The sequence below is a fragment of the Phoxinus phoxinus genome (genome assembly GCF_949152265.1).
Source record: "Phoxinus phoxinus genome assembly, chromosome: 10".
NCBI lineage: Eukaryota > Metazoa > Chordata > Actinopteri > Cypriniformes > Leuciscidae > Phoxinus > Phoxinus phoxinus.
This window is the reverse complement of record NC_136885.1, coordinates 23,253,983-23,270,000: the sequence shown is the minus strand read 5'-3', so window position 1 is coordinate 23,270,000 and position 16,018 is coordinate 23,253,983. Positions and strand designations below refer to the sequence as shown.

The 16,018-nt window shown below is 35.1% G+C and overlaps 2 protein-coding genes and 1 long non-coding RNA gene across 3 annotated transcripts in view; 1 reads left to right on the top strand and 2 right to left on the bottom strand.

The window, feature by feature from the left end:
• The window catches only part of mc5rb (melanocortin 5b receptor), a gene marked incomplete at its 3' end in the record, with an annotated part of 363,126 nt that extends 356,120 nt beyond the window's left edge, over positions 1-7,006 (top strand). Inside the window, exon 2 of the mRNA XM_079625138.1 lies at positions 5,953-7,006. Coding sequence (XP_079481264.1) covers positions 5,966-7,006 — 1,041 coding nt within the window. The 5' untranslated portion in view covers positions 5,953-5,965. The remainder of the gene's footprint in view (positions 1-5,952) is intronic.
• LOC307005774 lies at positions 3,681-5,453 on the bottom strand. Its single transcript, XR_013799326.1, has 3 exons — positions 5,317-5,453; positions 4,505-4,606; positions 3,681-3,756 (listed from the first exon to the last, which is right to left on the bottom strand). It is a non-coding gene; the product is annotated as an uncharacterized lncRNA (long non-coding RNA).
• Positions 7,007-11,057: 4,051 nt separating the features above from the next.
• Positions 11,058-12,105, bottom strand: mc2r (melanocortin 2 receptor). Its single transcript, XM_079625139.1, has one exon. It carries the CDS (start codon positions 12,074-12,076, stop codon positions 11,162-11,164), a length of 915 nt encoding a protein of 304 aa, XP_079481265.1. The 5' UTR covers positions 12,077-12,105; the 3' UTR covers positions 11,058-11,161.
• Positions 12,106-16,018: the final 3,913 nt, after the last annotated feature.

The window sequence follows — 16,018 nt, the reverse complement described above, 5'->3', positions numbered from 1 at the left end:
CCCCAGCTCCCACCACTTCTTAAAAAAGATCTCCTTTCCTTGATTTAAAATGCTGTTGTTTAAGAATAAAGGCTGATTTAAAATGTTCTCTCTACCTTGTGGATTAAAAAGTACATTTGTTAAAAATTTACCCCAGGCACTCATCAGTTCCTTATAAAAATCTGGCAACTCATCCGTCATCCATTTCTTTGCTCTCATCCACAGTATATTATCTCCTAAATTAAAATTCCCACATTTACTTAAAAAATATTCCATTGTTTTTTTCCATGTCGCTTTGTTTTCTTCGTCTAGGTACTTTTGTATTATTTTCACTCTTAAACTATTCTTTCTTTGTTCAAAATCCATTAATCCCAGTCCTCCCTTCTCCACTGCTCATATTAAAGTGTTGTATGCAATTCTTGCAGGCTTCCCTTCCCATAAAAAATCTAAAAAACATTTTTTCAGCCTTTTTTCTGCCCACAACGGCATAGAAGACACATATAAGACATACCATAATTTTGAAACCATTAAAACATTTAGAATTAAAACCTTCCCCTTCAAAGTTAAAGTTCTCAGCTTCCAAAAATTCATCCTCCTTTCGATACCCCCTAATATTTCTTCCCACATTGTTTCTCCTACCTTCTTTTCATCCATTCCCATTAAAACACCCAAAATCTTTATTTCTTTTGTTTCCTTAAAAGCAAAATTGTTTGTTAAATCGGCCGCCCCTCCAAATTTCATATACACAGTTTTTTCTCCATTTACTTTGGCTCCTGATCCTTTACAAAACATCTCTACTATTCTCATTGCATTTTTAACACTCTCTAGATCCTTCACCATCACTGTAGTATCATCCGCATATTGAAATATTTTGTTCTCTGCTCCCTCGACACCTATTCCTTTTATTCCCTCTTCTTGTTTTATGGCCAGACCTAGTGGTTCTGAAACTAAAGAATATAAAAGAGCTGACAGTGGACATCCTTGCCTTATCGATCTGGTTAATTTAAAACACTCTGTTAAAAACCCATTACATTTAATTTTTGTTATCGCTCCTTTGTATAAAATTTCAATCCATTTAATAAAATTCCCTCCAAAACCAAAACTCTTTAAAACACCAAATAAAAATTCATGTTCCACTCTGTCAAACGCTTTTTCAAAATCTAAACTAATTATATACCCTTTTCTGTTCTTTTCATGTATGTACCTTATCATATCTTTTATGCCAATTGTTGTATCTGCAATGTCTCTTCCTTTAACCCCATATGCTTGATTTGTTTTAATTATACTCGGCATTATTTCTTTTAATCTGTTTGCTAAAATTTTGGTTAAAATCTTCAAGTCTGTGTTGAGCATTGTAATTGGTCTGTAATTCTTTAAATCTACTTTTTCTCCTTTTCTTTTATATATCAATTTCATTAAACCCAATCCCATTCTTTGATTAATCTCCCCTTTCCTAAAAACCTCTTCATATACTTCTTTTAAAATGTTGGTCAGAAATTCTTTAAAAACTATATAAAATTCACTCCCCAAACCATCTATACCTGGACTTTTCTTTTTATTTAATTCACTTATTGCTCTTTTTATCTCTTCCTCTCTTATGTCCTGATCACACTCTTTTTTATCCTCTTCTCCTACTTTTGTTTTTATTTGCTTCAAAAGTTCTAGTTTTTCTTCCTCCTTTACCCCTTCTGTGTTGAATAACTTTTCATAATACATTTTTATTTCTTTTAATATTTCCTCATTAGTTTCTACTATTTCTCCACTTCCTCCCCTTATTTCTTTTATCATTTCAGCTTTTCCTCTTCTTCTTTCCAGATCAAAGAAAAACTTTGTGCACTTTTCTCCTTCTACTACATACTTGGCTTTACTTCTTAACATTGCCCCTTGGTATTTCTTTTCTTCCATTTCCTTCAAACTTCCTTCTATTTCTTTTATTTTTTGTATATCTGTTACTTTCTCATTTAACTCTTTTTCTAATTTTTCTTTTATTTCTCTTTCCTTACTTTTCTTGCATTTCTGTATTAACCCACAGTACTTTATTGTATGCTTTTTCACTAAATACTTCACATTTTCCCACCATATTCTTTTGTCTTCCTTGTACATACCATTTTCTTTTTCCTTTTCAATGATTTCCTTAACGCTTAGAACATAATCTTCATTCTTTAAAACCTCTGTGTTTAAAACCCATACCCCCGGCCCTTTTTTCATTGTACTCCAGTCTATTTCTATAAAAATTGGCTTATGATCACTTAAGCTTGTTTCTTCATGTTTAATTTTTCCTATAAAACCCTCTATATTCCTGGTACATAAAATAAAATCTATTCTTGTTTTACGCATAAAATTCCCAACCAATTGTCTCCTTGAAAATTCTTTTTTCTTTTCATTTCTTTCTCTCCATACATCAACCATATTGTTTTCTTCCATTAACACTTTCAACTCTTTCCTTCCTTGATCCGTTTTAAAAACCATTCCCTCTGCCATATCTAATTTACTAAAAACCGTGTTAAAATCACCCATCATGATAACTTCTTTGTGCTTTTTTAAGAATTCCCTCAATCCATTAAAATACTCCTTCTTTTCTTTATCTTCTGTGGGAGCGTGTACATTTATTACAATTACTTTCTTCTCTTCATACTCCATTTCCACCGCTATGCATTTCCCATCTTTATCCTTATACACTGTTTTACATGTTACACCTCTGTTTTCTTTTATTAAAACTGCCACTCCCCTGCCCATTCTACCATCCCCGTCATTAAATAAAATTTCCCCGTTCCATCTATTCCTGATTTCACTTATAACCCCTTCTCTCCAGTTAGTTTCTTGTAAAAAAATCACATCCTCTCCTTTACACATTTCTTTCACTTTTTCAAATTTTCTTATGTCTAAAAGTCCTCTAGCGTTAAAAGTAACAATTCTTAAAAGCATGAAATATATAAAAACATTGAAAAAACCCATCATTTCAGATCATTCTCCTGCAGATCCTTTAGCACCTCATACTTATTTTTAGTCTCAATTGAGTCCTCTTTAAGCGTTTTTTTTCTAGCAGTCTCTAAATTGGGCGTTACCTTGATTGGTCTTCTTCTTTTAGTTGACTTCAGTTGTTTCTCTTCTTCTTCCTTTCCCCCTTCACTTTCATTTACAGCCGCTTGTTCTTTATTCCTTTGATCCTTAAGTTTCACAGTGTCCAACTCACTTTGCAAACTTTCAGTCACATCCATTTGTGTTTCCTCCTCTTGTTGTGATTGTATTTCATGTCCATTACACTCTTCCTCTTGATTCTCAGTGTCCTTATTCCCTGTTGATTCATTGTTTTGTAATCCTCTTATTTCCTCTTCTCGCTCTTCATTGTTTCCTTCATGCATCTGCCCGTCTACCTGCTGCTCCTCCTCCTCTCTCCCGTTCCAACACTCACACTTATTTAAAACCAATTTGCAATCCGGGCACCTTACTGCGTTGCAGTCTCTCGCGAAGTGCCCCCTCTCCTCGCACTTAAAACACTTAAAGTCCGGACAATCCTTTACCACATGGTCCGGGCTCATGCACAGCCGACAGGTCTTCACCTGGTGGCTGTGCATCACCCGGAAATATTGTGGGCCCTCTGCCGTCTCTATTTTTGTGCTGTACGGGAGGGAGGCAACTTCTTTCGGGAAGTGTGTTTTTGCAAACCTTGTCCCGTCCTCAATACTGGTACTCACTAGTAGCTCTTGTGAGGGTTGGCTCTTAAAAGAGCTGTTGAGTTTGATGTTGTAGAGATCTAAAAAAAAGGACAAAGTAATCCTGCAATACAGAAAGGAAGGTAATTTTATTACATTACATGCAAGCAGTCAGTTATAGAACTGTAGGATATATTTCTGTAAAGAGTGTTGCATAATTAAATGTTAAAAGAATTTTTATGTTATACGTTCACTGATATGTGGGCATTTCTATGAATAAAAGTATGTCTTTAATAGCAAGCAATAATCATATAAACTCGTTTAAAAATAACATGATTTACATGCAAACGGGACAGTTATCAGCAGTGTAACTGATCTGATTACGACAAAATAATCGCATATCTGATGTCATGTGACAAGTCAGATTAGCTTTTCCACTCTTGCAAACAGAGGTAGGTTATGAGGTGTGGAGAGACATCATGTATCATTGGACATTGGAACATGAACACAACAGACAGGGACTAATTTGTAATAATTTTAATGAATACACAATGCAATTAATATAAACTTTCTGACAGTGTGTGGGACATCAGACTACTATCCAAGAAGGGGCGCAACTGATTTACAAATATCGCGATAAATATGTACAGGAATTGAGGCAGTAGCCAATGAGCACTAGGAGTAAAAGCTGCAGGATTATGTACGAGTATACAAATATGTACTAGTATCGTACGAATTTGACATCTTGTGAATTATTAAGACTTTGAGACTGTTCATACTGATTGGGCTATGGGTTTTGTAAGAACAGGTTTAAGAAACAACAAATGCTTGATAAAATGTTTGATTTAGGGTTAAAACCAACACATACGTACCATTGCGAATATTTGTCTTTGCAGCGGTCCGTCTCCTCCGTTTACTTGTCCTCAAACAATAATGGGCTGACTGAGTTCGAAAGGCCCTTTTGGTCTTTTCAGCTGAAAACAGAGAAAATAAAATATCATTATGTATAATATATAGGATTATTTAAAGGAAAAAGTACAGATTTTCCTTACAAATATTGGATGTTACATTATTAAGCATTAAAAGCATGGAAGGTGTTGTGGTTAATATGCATAATTTACAACAATTATCACTTTAAAACTACCAATACTGAGGTAAAAGCATGGTAAGTTTTGTGATTGCTGTCCTTTACTACCCATCACAGTAAAACTAAGGTTACTGAGGTAAAAGCATGGTTAGTGTTGTGGTTACTGCGCATTTACAATAAGTACCACATTAAAACTACCAATAGTGTGGTAAAAGCATGGTAAGTTGTGTGATTACTGTCTTTTTACTACACTTATCACAGTAAAACTAATGTTACTGTGGTAAAAGCATGGTGTTGTTTTTACTGTGCTTCTACTACATATACAACTTTGGAACTAATTGTACAACTTAAAAACCTGATATGAATATGATTAACTGATTGAAGGTCTACTCTAGGCCTACTGTATAGCACATCACGTGACAGACAGTGTTTAATCACCATAGAAACCATTTTCATAGAAAGCAATGAAACGCAAAGCCTCCGTTGAGATGACAGATATAATGCAGTGACTGAACTTGAGCTAATCTGATTAATTTCGACACACAGAAAATACATTATATCAAACATTATTAGGACAGCGTATTTACGACTACTTACCAACACCTGGCACACGTGAACTGATGCCAAATATCGCGAGGTGTTCGGAATGAGACTTCTTCAGCGCGATTTCCTACTAACAAAATAATTTTTTTAAATATCAATAAACAGCAAAGCAATCCAGCTTCCCTGGCAATAAGAACGAAATAATATAATTAAAATAAATACATAAACCATGATAAGATCTCGTGAATAAATGTTGATTAAACAGCTTCTCTGCAGCCCGAGCGATAGGCAGATAGAATCGTGCTTATCACGAAAGATGCTTCCCATTGAAATACATTAGTTTTAAAAAACGTGCTGGAAATACGAAAATAACGAAATAAACGTGCCCGTGCCACGAATAAATAGATTAAATTACGTGACCATATCACGAACTGCCGTGAGACTGGGTTGGTTTCGTGACAATAGCAGCACATGGTATCGCTTCTTGTTTGGTGTGCGAACGAATAAAAGAAAGAAATGTGTTGTCAATAATTCTTCTGTCAATGACTTACCAATAACTAAAATAAATAAATAAATGATCCAACAGGATTAATCTTGTTCTTCAATTTATCATGTAAACATTTTTATTGTAAAACAACAGATGTTGGTTACAGTGCTTCTTGACGTTTTAACAACTCTTTCTCTTCACAGCAAATGTACATGGATGCAGCGTCATGTATCTAACATCACCTGCTACCAGACATCCATACATCAGAACATGAATACCTCGGAGTGGCCCACATTTTCTCCAAACGCCTCTTTGAGTCACACAAACCACAGCAATGAATCAAGCAGGTCCAAGTCAAGTGCTTCATCCGCCTGTGAGCAGGTGCACATTGCTCCTGAGGTCTTCCTCACACTGGGGCTCATCAGCCTGCTTGAAAACATCCTGGTCATCCTTGCCATCGTGAAGAACAAGAACCTCCACTCACCCATGTACTTCTTCGTCTGCAGCCTAGCAGTGGCCGACATGTTAGTTAGCGTTTCCAATGCGTGGGAGACAATAGTCATCCACTTGCTGGCGAACAGGAGTTTGGTGATTGAGGATCACTTCATCCGTCAGATGGATAACATATTTGATTCTCTCATCTGTATCTCTGTGGTGGCGTCTATGTTAAGTCTGTTAGCGATCGCGGTGGATCGATACGTGACTATCTTCTATGCTCTGCGTTACCATAATATAATGACCGTGCGGCGAGCTGGGATTCTCATCGGCAGCATCTGGACCTTCTCCACAAGTTGTGGGATCATCTTCATCATCTACTCCGACACTAAGCCTGTGGTTGTGTGCCTGGTGGCTATGTTCTTTGCCATGCTGCTGATGATGGCGTCACTCTACAGCCACATGTTCCTGCTGGCACGTTCGCATGTCAAACGCATGGCGGCATTTCCGGGCTATAAAGCCAACATCAGGCAAAGAGCTAGCATGAAGGGTGCCGTCACCCTCACCATACTACTGGGAATCTTCATCGTGTGCTGGGCACCATTTTTTCTCCATCTCATTCTCATGATCTCCTGCCCACGGAACATTTACTGCATCTGCTTCATGTCACACTTTAACATGTACTTGATACTCATCATGTGTAACTCGGTGATTGACCCACTGATCTATGCGCTCAGGAGCCAAGAGATGAGAAAGACCTTTAAAGAGATCCTCTGCTTTGATGGACTACGCAGCCTCTGCAACCTGGTCAGCAAATATTGAAGAAGTGTTAGGGGTGAACAGTTATAAGACCCGAGACCAGATATGTAGAAAAGATGACCAGGAGTCGTGAGGTTCAATCAAAAAGATAAAAATTTACTGAAGAATAGTTTGCAGTTTCATTGGTAGAGCGAGCGTCAAAGTCTCACGAGGAGGTCGCAAGCCAACTCTACCTTACACAAAATAATACACCAATTATACCATTTTGCAAGGGCAAGCATCGCATCATCATACATCTGATTGGCTAAGAGAATATAAGACCATAAACAATTTCACACATGTGAGCAGATAAAAGGTGCCTATCGCCATTAGTCAGGATAGCTGTCGCCAATCCTTAGATTTAGGTCAGCGTTAACCTCGCAGGTTAGAGGAGAGCGTCGATGAGGCTGAGCGTTGGGTCCCAAATGCCTACGTAGAAAGTCAAACACACACACACATAACACCACCAAATAACATCGCCAAGGCCGAAGAGTGCTTGAGCTTCGTATTATCAGTTAGCCAAAACATAGCTCATCAGGAAGAAAGGCAGAGAAATGGCATTGCTCTCTAGAGAAAATATATAATTTCACAAGCACAAAAGAATATAGAAATGATTATGTGATAATGCATATATATATTTGATTATAGAATTGTATAAAAGTAATGTAAGCATTCAAAAGGATATGGAATGAAATATATATATAACTGACTGAAGAGACAAGGGATTTTGACCCCCCCTTCAGAAGGTTCCTGCAAGAACCTGAAGGGATGGACTGATGGATGAATACATATGGATTGGTGCAAAATTGCAGTGGGGGAGAGGAAGTGAAGCCTAAATATCCTCATTAGGGACAGTATAATTTGTAAACATTTTTTCATGGTCATCTTACATCATGTGAAATGTTTTGATGTTGCAGTGGAAGTTTCATGTTGTGTTGTTGTTTAGTGATATGTAATAACTAATGATAATTGCGACGGAAGTGAATCAATCAAAACTAACTTTAGCTGGAAAATATCTTTATTCAAGAACCGCTATAAAGCCAAACCAATCTCTGGTTCCTTAAATTATCCGTTTATCACTGTAAAGCCGCTTTGAAACAATCTACATTGTTAAAAGCGCTATATAAATGAAAATGACTTGACTTGTTGTTGTAAAATATTGAATTAAGAAGTTCAAAATGTGTCATTCTGTTATGTAGTGTACTGTATTCATAATAGGAGTTACATTGTCCCCAGCAGGGGAATGTTGTCAGGTCAATGCAGTGATGTTTTGTGCAAAAAAAAAAAAAAGGCTAGAATATTAATATGCAGAGTAGAAATGTGCTTTCTTTTATTAATAGAAAATAGGACAGAAACACAACAATAATCAGGCATATAGCAAACGGAAACATAATCCCCCAGTTTTAAGGTTTAAGTCCCAGACTAAAATGCATTACTGAGCTGTTTTAACTGAAAGCTACTTGCACTGACTTATCTTAAAATGTCAGCGCCATTGTTTTGTCTCAAAATGCACACCAGTAATGTTTTTTATTTATTTATAAAAGCTACTTAAATGTTTTAATTGGCTTAATCCTTAGGAAGTTAAAGGGTTAGTACACCCAAAAATGAAAATTCTGTTCTTAATTACTCACCCTCATGTCATTCCAAAGCCGTAAGACTTTCGTTCTTCTTCAGAACACAGATGAATCCTGGCTTAATCTAAGACCTGCCTGTGAAACCAGGCCAATAATGCAAATATAATACATGTATGCAGTTTAGAAGTACTTAATTATAAAGTGTTGAGAATATTTTTGTAGTATATGGGGAAACCATAAACATCTCTCAATAAATGAATGCACCTCAATATTATAAATTAAATCAATACTGTACATGTTCAAAATATTTGTGCTACCCTTCATTTCTTATTTAGAGCAGAGAGTAAAACGTTCTTTATAAAAGTAAATTAACTAAAAAGATAATGTTTGTTGTCATGTAAGCTGAAAAGTATTATGTCTCATTGAGTTAAAAATCACAAATAAAAATACAGCATTTTATTACCTTTGAATTGTTTCAGAAATAGACACATTTCTTAAGTTAAAAAAAGCATGGAAACTCCATTTAAAATAGTGTGTGCTAATGCATGGTGTATGTAATTTATGCATGTAAATGGTGGACATATTTTTTCTAGTCTTTTGATTTTTGTTAATTTACTGCAGAAGTAAAAAATGCTGGTATTCGTATTTACAATCTCTGTAGATTTGAATTTACAGTATGTGATAAGTATTGTGATTTCTAAGCAATGATGTCTGATAAATGACATGTTTAATGAGCCACTGTGTTTGTGAATTTCCTGTATTAAACACTTAAAGACTTAGTTACACTTTACAATACTGTTCAATTCATTCACATTAGTTAATGTATTGGTATAATAATGGACTAAACATTAATAAAAAAAAAACAGAATTCTATAATAATACATTGTAAGTTAAATTACACATTTACACAGGTTAATGGGAACAAACATAAATTATGTACAATTTAATAAACAATTTTCAAATTAAAATAGTTAATTGTGAATTGATTTGTTGATTACGAATAAAAATTGTGGTTACACTTTAGTTTAGCTTCCGATTCTCACTATATGAACTAGTTGTTTATTAGCATAATTACCTTATATTAGGATATTGACTGTTCATAGCTTAGGCCTAAAAACATATTAATGCCTTTGGCTATTCTGCATGACCATATTCTACGTCGGTACGTCCCTTAGCAAGTTAACAACTATTACTGACTATTAATAAGCAGTATTAATTAGGAGTTTATTGAGGAAAAAGTCATAGTTAATAGTAAATTGGACTAAGTCTAAGTAAACTAATATCTGACCAATTAATGATATAGTTCATGATACCTAATGCATTAACTCATGTTAATTGAATAAACCTTGTTTGTAGTTTGTTTTAAATAAATGTTGTTGTGATCTTTTAATACCTCTGAATTAAATTTCTTCTACTGTTTCCTTCAGTATATGTGAAACACTAAAGGCTCCGTTATAAAAAAAACGAACTGGTGTGACATAATTACGAACAAAATCAGGCCTAAACAAAGTTCGTTTGGAGTTTGTTTAAGGAGTTTGAAACAGCTTGCCAAAGCGAACGTTCTGGAAAAGGTAAACCCTCGAACTACCATTGGTCTGTGCCAATGCCATAGTAGGCTAGGTGTTCTCTTGGGCTCCGCCTTCTTTGAGGTGGAAATCTTCTCTGGTTCATTTCTTCTGTTCAGTCTATCAAGGTCAGACATGGGTAAAAAAATAAACACACTGGAGAGCTGTTTAATGGATGGGGGAAGATGCAATTGATGTTTCAATTGTAACATATTTAGATATAAGTTTAGCATGTGCAGGATAATGATGCATCAGACAATTTGTTGTTATTTGAAATAAATAGAAACATTTGCTAATTTAGTTGTTATAGAACAAAAATTAAAAATTATTCAAAGAGGCCATTTTAACTTACTACTGGGTATGTTGGCCCCCTACATGTCAGTGGTAAGAAAGCGAAGATGTCTGAAATGCACATCTAATTCATGAAAAACTGAATAATAACCCCATTAATTACAACAATTATTACATTTTAAAATAACACTAGTGACAAAATGCCACTCGGGGCCTCCTGTTGTCATCTTATACCCAAGGGTTTAATTGAATCTTTTTACTTCAAAAATAAAAACTATTACTCTTAAACTTTTGCTCCACAAATCTAAAAACATTGATGTGTCCAGAAATCCCTGTGGGCACACATTTTTTTTGATATTCAACATAATACATACCATAGATCACTATTATCCAGAGACACAAAGTTAGATCAATGAACCTAAAAACTCTTTCGGCTGACTTAATCTCACAAATGTTGAAATTCAGATTTCAAAATTAAAAATACTGTAGCTATTCATCAAAAGTGCAGAAATTAGATTTTGTGTCATATGGTCAGGAGAAAAATGTATTAATAATTAATTAATCTTAATAAAAGCCTCTATATTGTACAAAGTGCTATAATAAATGTGATGTGACTTTAGTGCCGAACTGCAGAGCTTGTGATGTGATCAGATGCTTTCTTAACTGCTGTTTTCTCAGCGCTGTCATTTTTGGTTGTTATTGAGAGCAAAGTGCAGCACACATTTACATATTCACATAAATGCCTTCACTCAGACACACTGTTTACAGATCCTTGAAGCTGAGCACAGGAACATTTTCTTGTAGGTATTGCGCAGCTCTGTGCTACGGAAAGCGTAAATGGCTGGATCAATGACCGCGTGACTCACCAGGAGCACTACGTGTAGCTGGAAGAGCGAGCGGTAGCACTCACAGTAGGGGTTCTCTGGGCAAATCATCATGATCAGCAGATGAAATAAGAAAGGAGCCCAGCAGGCCACAAACACTCCAATCAAGATGGTGAGCGTCAGCGCCCCCCTCAAGCCACTTTGCCTGTGACGTGCCTGGGCGCCCGGCATAGACGCGATCCTGTTGGCGTGGTGGCGCGCTAACAGAAACATATGCACGTATAGCAAGAGGATCAGGAACAGAGCTGTGAAGAAGAGCACAACGAAGAAGATTTTCACCGTGGTGGCCACGAAGAAACTGATCATGAGCGCTCCGCTGGTCCCACACAACACCCAGATAGCCGACAAAATAACCATCACACGACGCATGGTCATAAGCATGTGATAGCGTAGAGCGTGGAATATGCTGATGTATCGATCCACGGCTATGGCGAGTATGCTGAAGATGGAGCCCAGGAAGCTCATGCAGATTAGAGAGTCCATGATGTCATCTATCTTCAGCTCGAAAGGGCCACGGGAGTTCAGATGTCCGGCGTCTGTAAACAACAGCAGGATGTCTTCCAATGCTTTAGAGAAGCTGGAGATGGTGTTAAACACTGCCAGGTTGCAGATGAAGCAGTACATGGGAGAGTGAAGGTTCTTGTTTTTGATCACAGCCAAAATCACCAAGAGGTTCTCGCTCAGACTGGCAACGGCGATGGCCAGGAACACCTGACTGGGGACCTGTACCTCAGCGCAGTCTGTGAGGTTGGTGAATGGAGCTTCACTGCTAGAGTTCATGACCACTGTCTGGATGCAGACCACATGGGGATCACACTTGGTTTCTCAATCAGCTGAAGATTTGATGTGAATTGACCTGGAGAAAAAAAAAAAAAAATTGTATTAATATACAAAGGGTATAATTTGTAGTTGTACATTAATCCCATCAATAGATCCTTTTTTTTTTGGTCTACTTTGATTAAGCAACGGTGCATTCAATTGATCAAAGGTGACAATAAAGACATTTATAATGTTTTTCAAAAGATTTCTTTTGAACTTTCTATTCATCAAAGAATCCTAAAAAAAATATCTCAGTTTCTACAAAAATGTTATACAGCATAATTGTTTTCAGCATTGATAATAATAAGAAATGTTTCTTGAGCACTAAATTAGCATATTAGAATGATTTCTGAAGGATCGTGTGACACTGAAGACTTGAGAGTATGATGCTGAAAATTCAGCTTTGCTATCTCAGGAATAAATTATATTTTAAAATAGAAAACAGTTATTTTAAACTCTATTAAAAAAATTTTTTAACTATGACTTTTACTGTATTTTTGATCAAATAAATGCTTCCTTGGTGTAGATAAAGAAATACAAAAACGTAAATTGTATTTGTTTATTTTAACATAATTAAAAAAAAATAAAAAATCTTACTATATCAGCTGTTATCAGCCATAACATGAAGCTTAATTCTGGACTGAATTTTATGTTGGTGCATCCCTAATAAATACCAGATTTCCTGAAAATCTACAAAAAAAACCCAAACAAATCCTATGCAGCTAATATAATCTATGACAGTGGATTCAAAATGCTTAAAAATTTACCATTGAGCTGTTCATATATGTGGTCATATAGGCTATGTCAACATATTGATGCTCATGGGATACCTGGATTTGAATGTAACCCAGGTCATGTTTTTACCCCGTTCTATCCCAGTGGTGATGTAATCAGGCAAAAAGAACCGGAGGTTTTGCATCTTCTACTTACAGAACATGTAAAAAGATCTTCATGGTATGGGAGAGTGGAGAGCCACTGGATCATAGAGTCAGTAGGAAGAAACAAAACTGTTAGTATTTTATTTTAATGCTGTCTACATCAGTTAGGGGAAAAATGGATTTGTAAGCTGTTCCAAGTAAAGGTTGAAAGAAGAAGAAAAAAAATATTATTTAAGCCTCTACCTCTTAGAACATGACTGAACAACATTTCATACTGAGGATCAAATAAAAACGCCAAACACAAAAGCTAATTTGTTTTGTTTGATCCATTGTTTGTTAATATTTCTCCCCCTGAATCTCCTGTACATGTTCCAGTTATGTGAGCTTAAAAGCAACCATAATTATAACTTGAAAGGCCGGTCCAGACAAGAACAGAGCCAGTGATTAAAACCTCACATTTACAAAAATCCAACATTCCTGACCATTAAACTTCTGTTCATCCATATCAAGCCCATGCCCACTTTTAGACCGTTTAAGACCCTCTGAGCTGATACTGATCCCAGTGGATGAACTAAACTAAATTATACAATATTTGTCAAATTCACGTACCGTTTTTCTAATCAAACACACCCACAGGGATTTTTCCTCAGCTTCACATGTCGCAGAGACATCAGTCTGGTGGCACCGGAAAACGGTTCTGGCTGTTAATAGACAGTGTGTGTGTGTGTGTGTGGTCATGCCTTGTATTTGTGTATCCTTGAATGCTCAAGGCAGTGTGAACCATTTGTGTTCCAAGTAAAGCACGATGCATTTCCCCCCTAACACCCTTTATTTATCAAACCTTGTTACTCGCATGTTGCATTTATGGAAACAACTTGCTGCTCTCATCAATGATAAGTGAAGTAGTTAGTTCATTGTTCAACCTTTGCCTTTTTAAAGAGCAATAAAGGAATTTTCTGTTTCTATTTTAACATAGCCTAAGTCTAAAAAAAAAACAAGGTTAAACACACAGTGACGGGTCCCCAGCTTTTCAGCTTGAACACCCATCATTACCATCACTACTGGAAGAAGAAGAAAAAAAATAATAATATTGAGTTTCAAAAACTTTTCAAACTTGATTCTACCTCACAATCATAATTAAAACCATTCTAAAACAAGTTGGAAACACTAAACAGTAGTGGATGTGTTGAATGAGAGTAATCATTAAAGAGCAATGAACTCTACATGAGCAGGTAGACTGCCTCTGTCAGGCTATGCACTTCACTTGTAATTATAAGGCACGATTTGTACTTGACAGATGTTCATTAGCATATATCATCGTGACAGAGGCGTATGTCCTGATGTAATTTTATTACGTTGTTCTTTTGCAATGTTACATGTCTTTCTAAACATTTCCTTTTTGTGGTTGCATTTCCCTTGTGAAAAAAAGTGCACTTTAGTGTACTTTTATAAAGTGTACTTATTACACAAATAATATACTTTAAAAGTATACACTTAAGTGTGAATTAAATGCAATCTTTTGGGCGCACTTAATGCACATTAAGTATAATTAATTTCAAATTTATTACATATTAAGTTGAAATAAAATGCAATAAGTTGCCATTAAGAGTGATTTTTTGGAACAACTTAAGTGGGACTTTAATACAACTTTATATCTACTTTCATTACTGCTTCTAGTGTCTTTAAAATATACTTTAAGTGCACTACACAATATACTGACATGCAATTAATGTGAACTAAAGTATACTTTAATGTCAGTTAAAAATACACTTAAGTGTGAATTAAATGTATTGTTTTAGGCGCACTCAATGCACATTAAGTGTAATTAATTTAAAATGTATCACATATTAAGTTGAAATAAAATGCAATAAGTTGCCATTAAGAGTGATTTTTTGGAACAACTTAAGTGGGACTTTAATACAACTTTATATCTACTTTCATTACTGCTTCTAGTGTCTTTAAAATATACTTTAAGTGCACTACACAATATACTGACATGCAATTAATGTGAACTAAAGTATACTTTAATGTCAGTTAAAAATACACTTAAGTGTGAATTAAATGTATTGTTTTGGGCGCACTCAATGCACATTAAGTGTAATTAATTTCAAATGTATCACATATTAAGTTGAAATAAAATGCAATAAGTTGCCATTAAGAGTGATTTTTTGGAACAACTTAAGTGGGACTTTAATACAACTTTATATCCACTTTCATTACAGCTTCTAGTGTCTTTAAAATATACTTTAAGTGCACTACACAATATACTGACACGAAATTAATGTGAACTAAAATATACTTTAATGTAATATACATGTACATCGTTCGTTATATAATTAAATACATTTATAATTACATTTTTTTATAATAAAGTTGTAATTTAGTACATTTCAAATTTGAATTTAAAAAAATATCTTAATAACCTAGTTACAATCAAAAGAAACACTATACATAAACACAAACAGTTACAACACTTTAACTCATTTAGAAAGAGTCTGGAGGACAATGAAGCTTATATGCACAATCATTTTCTTCCTCAAATACAAAGGTACCTAAACATAACAGAAAACATTATGCATTTTTACATTTTCAGAAAACATTCTGTATGATATATAAAATTGTTTTTGTTTCCATGTAATTTACTGGTATTACTACTTTTGGGGTAATTTGGAATTTGGTCCCCATAGAAAAAACACATACACATACACATACACACACACACACACACACACACACACGCACGCACGTACGCACACACACCTAATATTAATAAAGATGAATAAATACAGTAAATAAATTGTTCATTGTTAGTTCATTTTGGCTAATGCATAAACTAATGTTAGCAAATGAGACTTAATATTAAAGTAAAAATATTAAAGCTCTTAAACCTTTACTAGCACCAACAGGACCAAATGGTTTCTTCTAAAATCTTCCTCAATTACAGTGAATGTAAGTTTGTCTAAAAACAAAAAACAAAACAAAATCTGAAGAACTCCAACGGCATAAAAACAAGAAAACCAAAATC

Excerpts from the sequence above, each read along its gene's own strand:
- mc2r (XM_079625139.1), bottom strand. The coding sequence starts at position 12,076 with ATGAACTCTAGCAGTGAAGCTCCATTCACCAACCTCACAGACTGCGCT.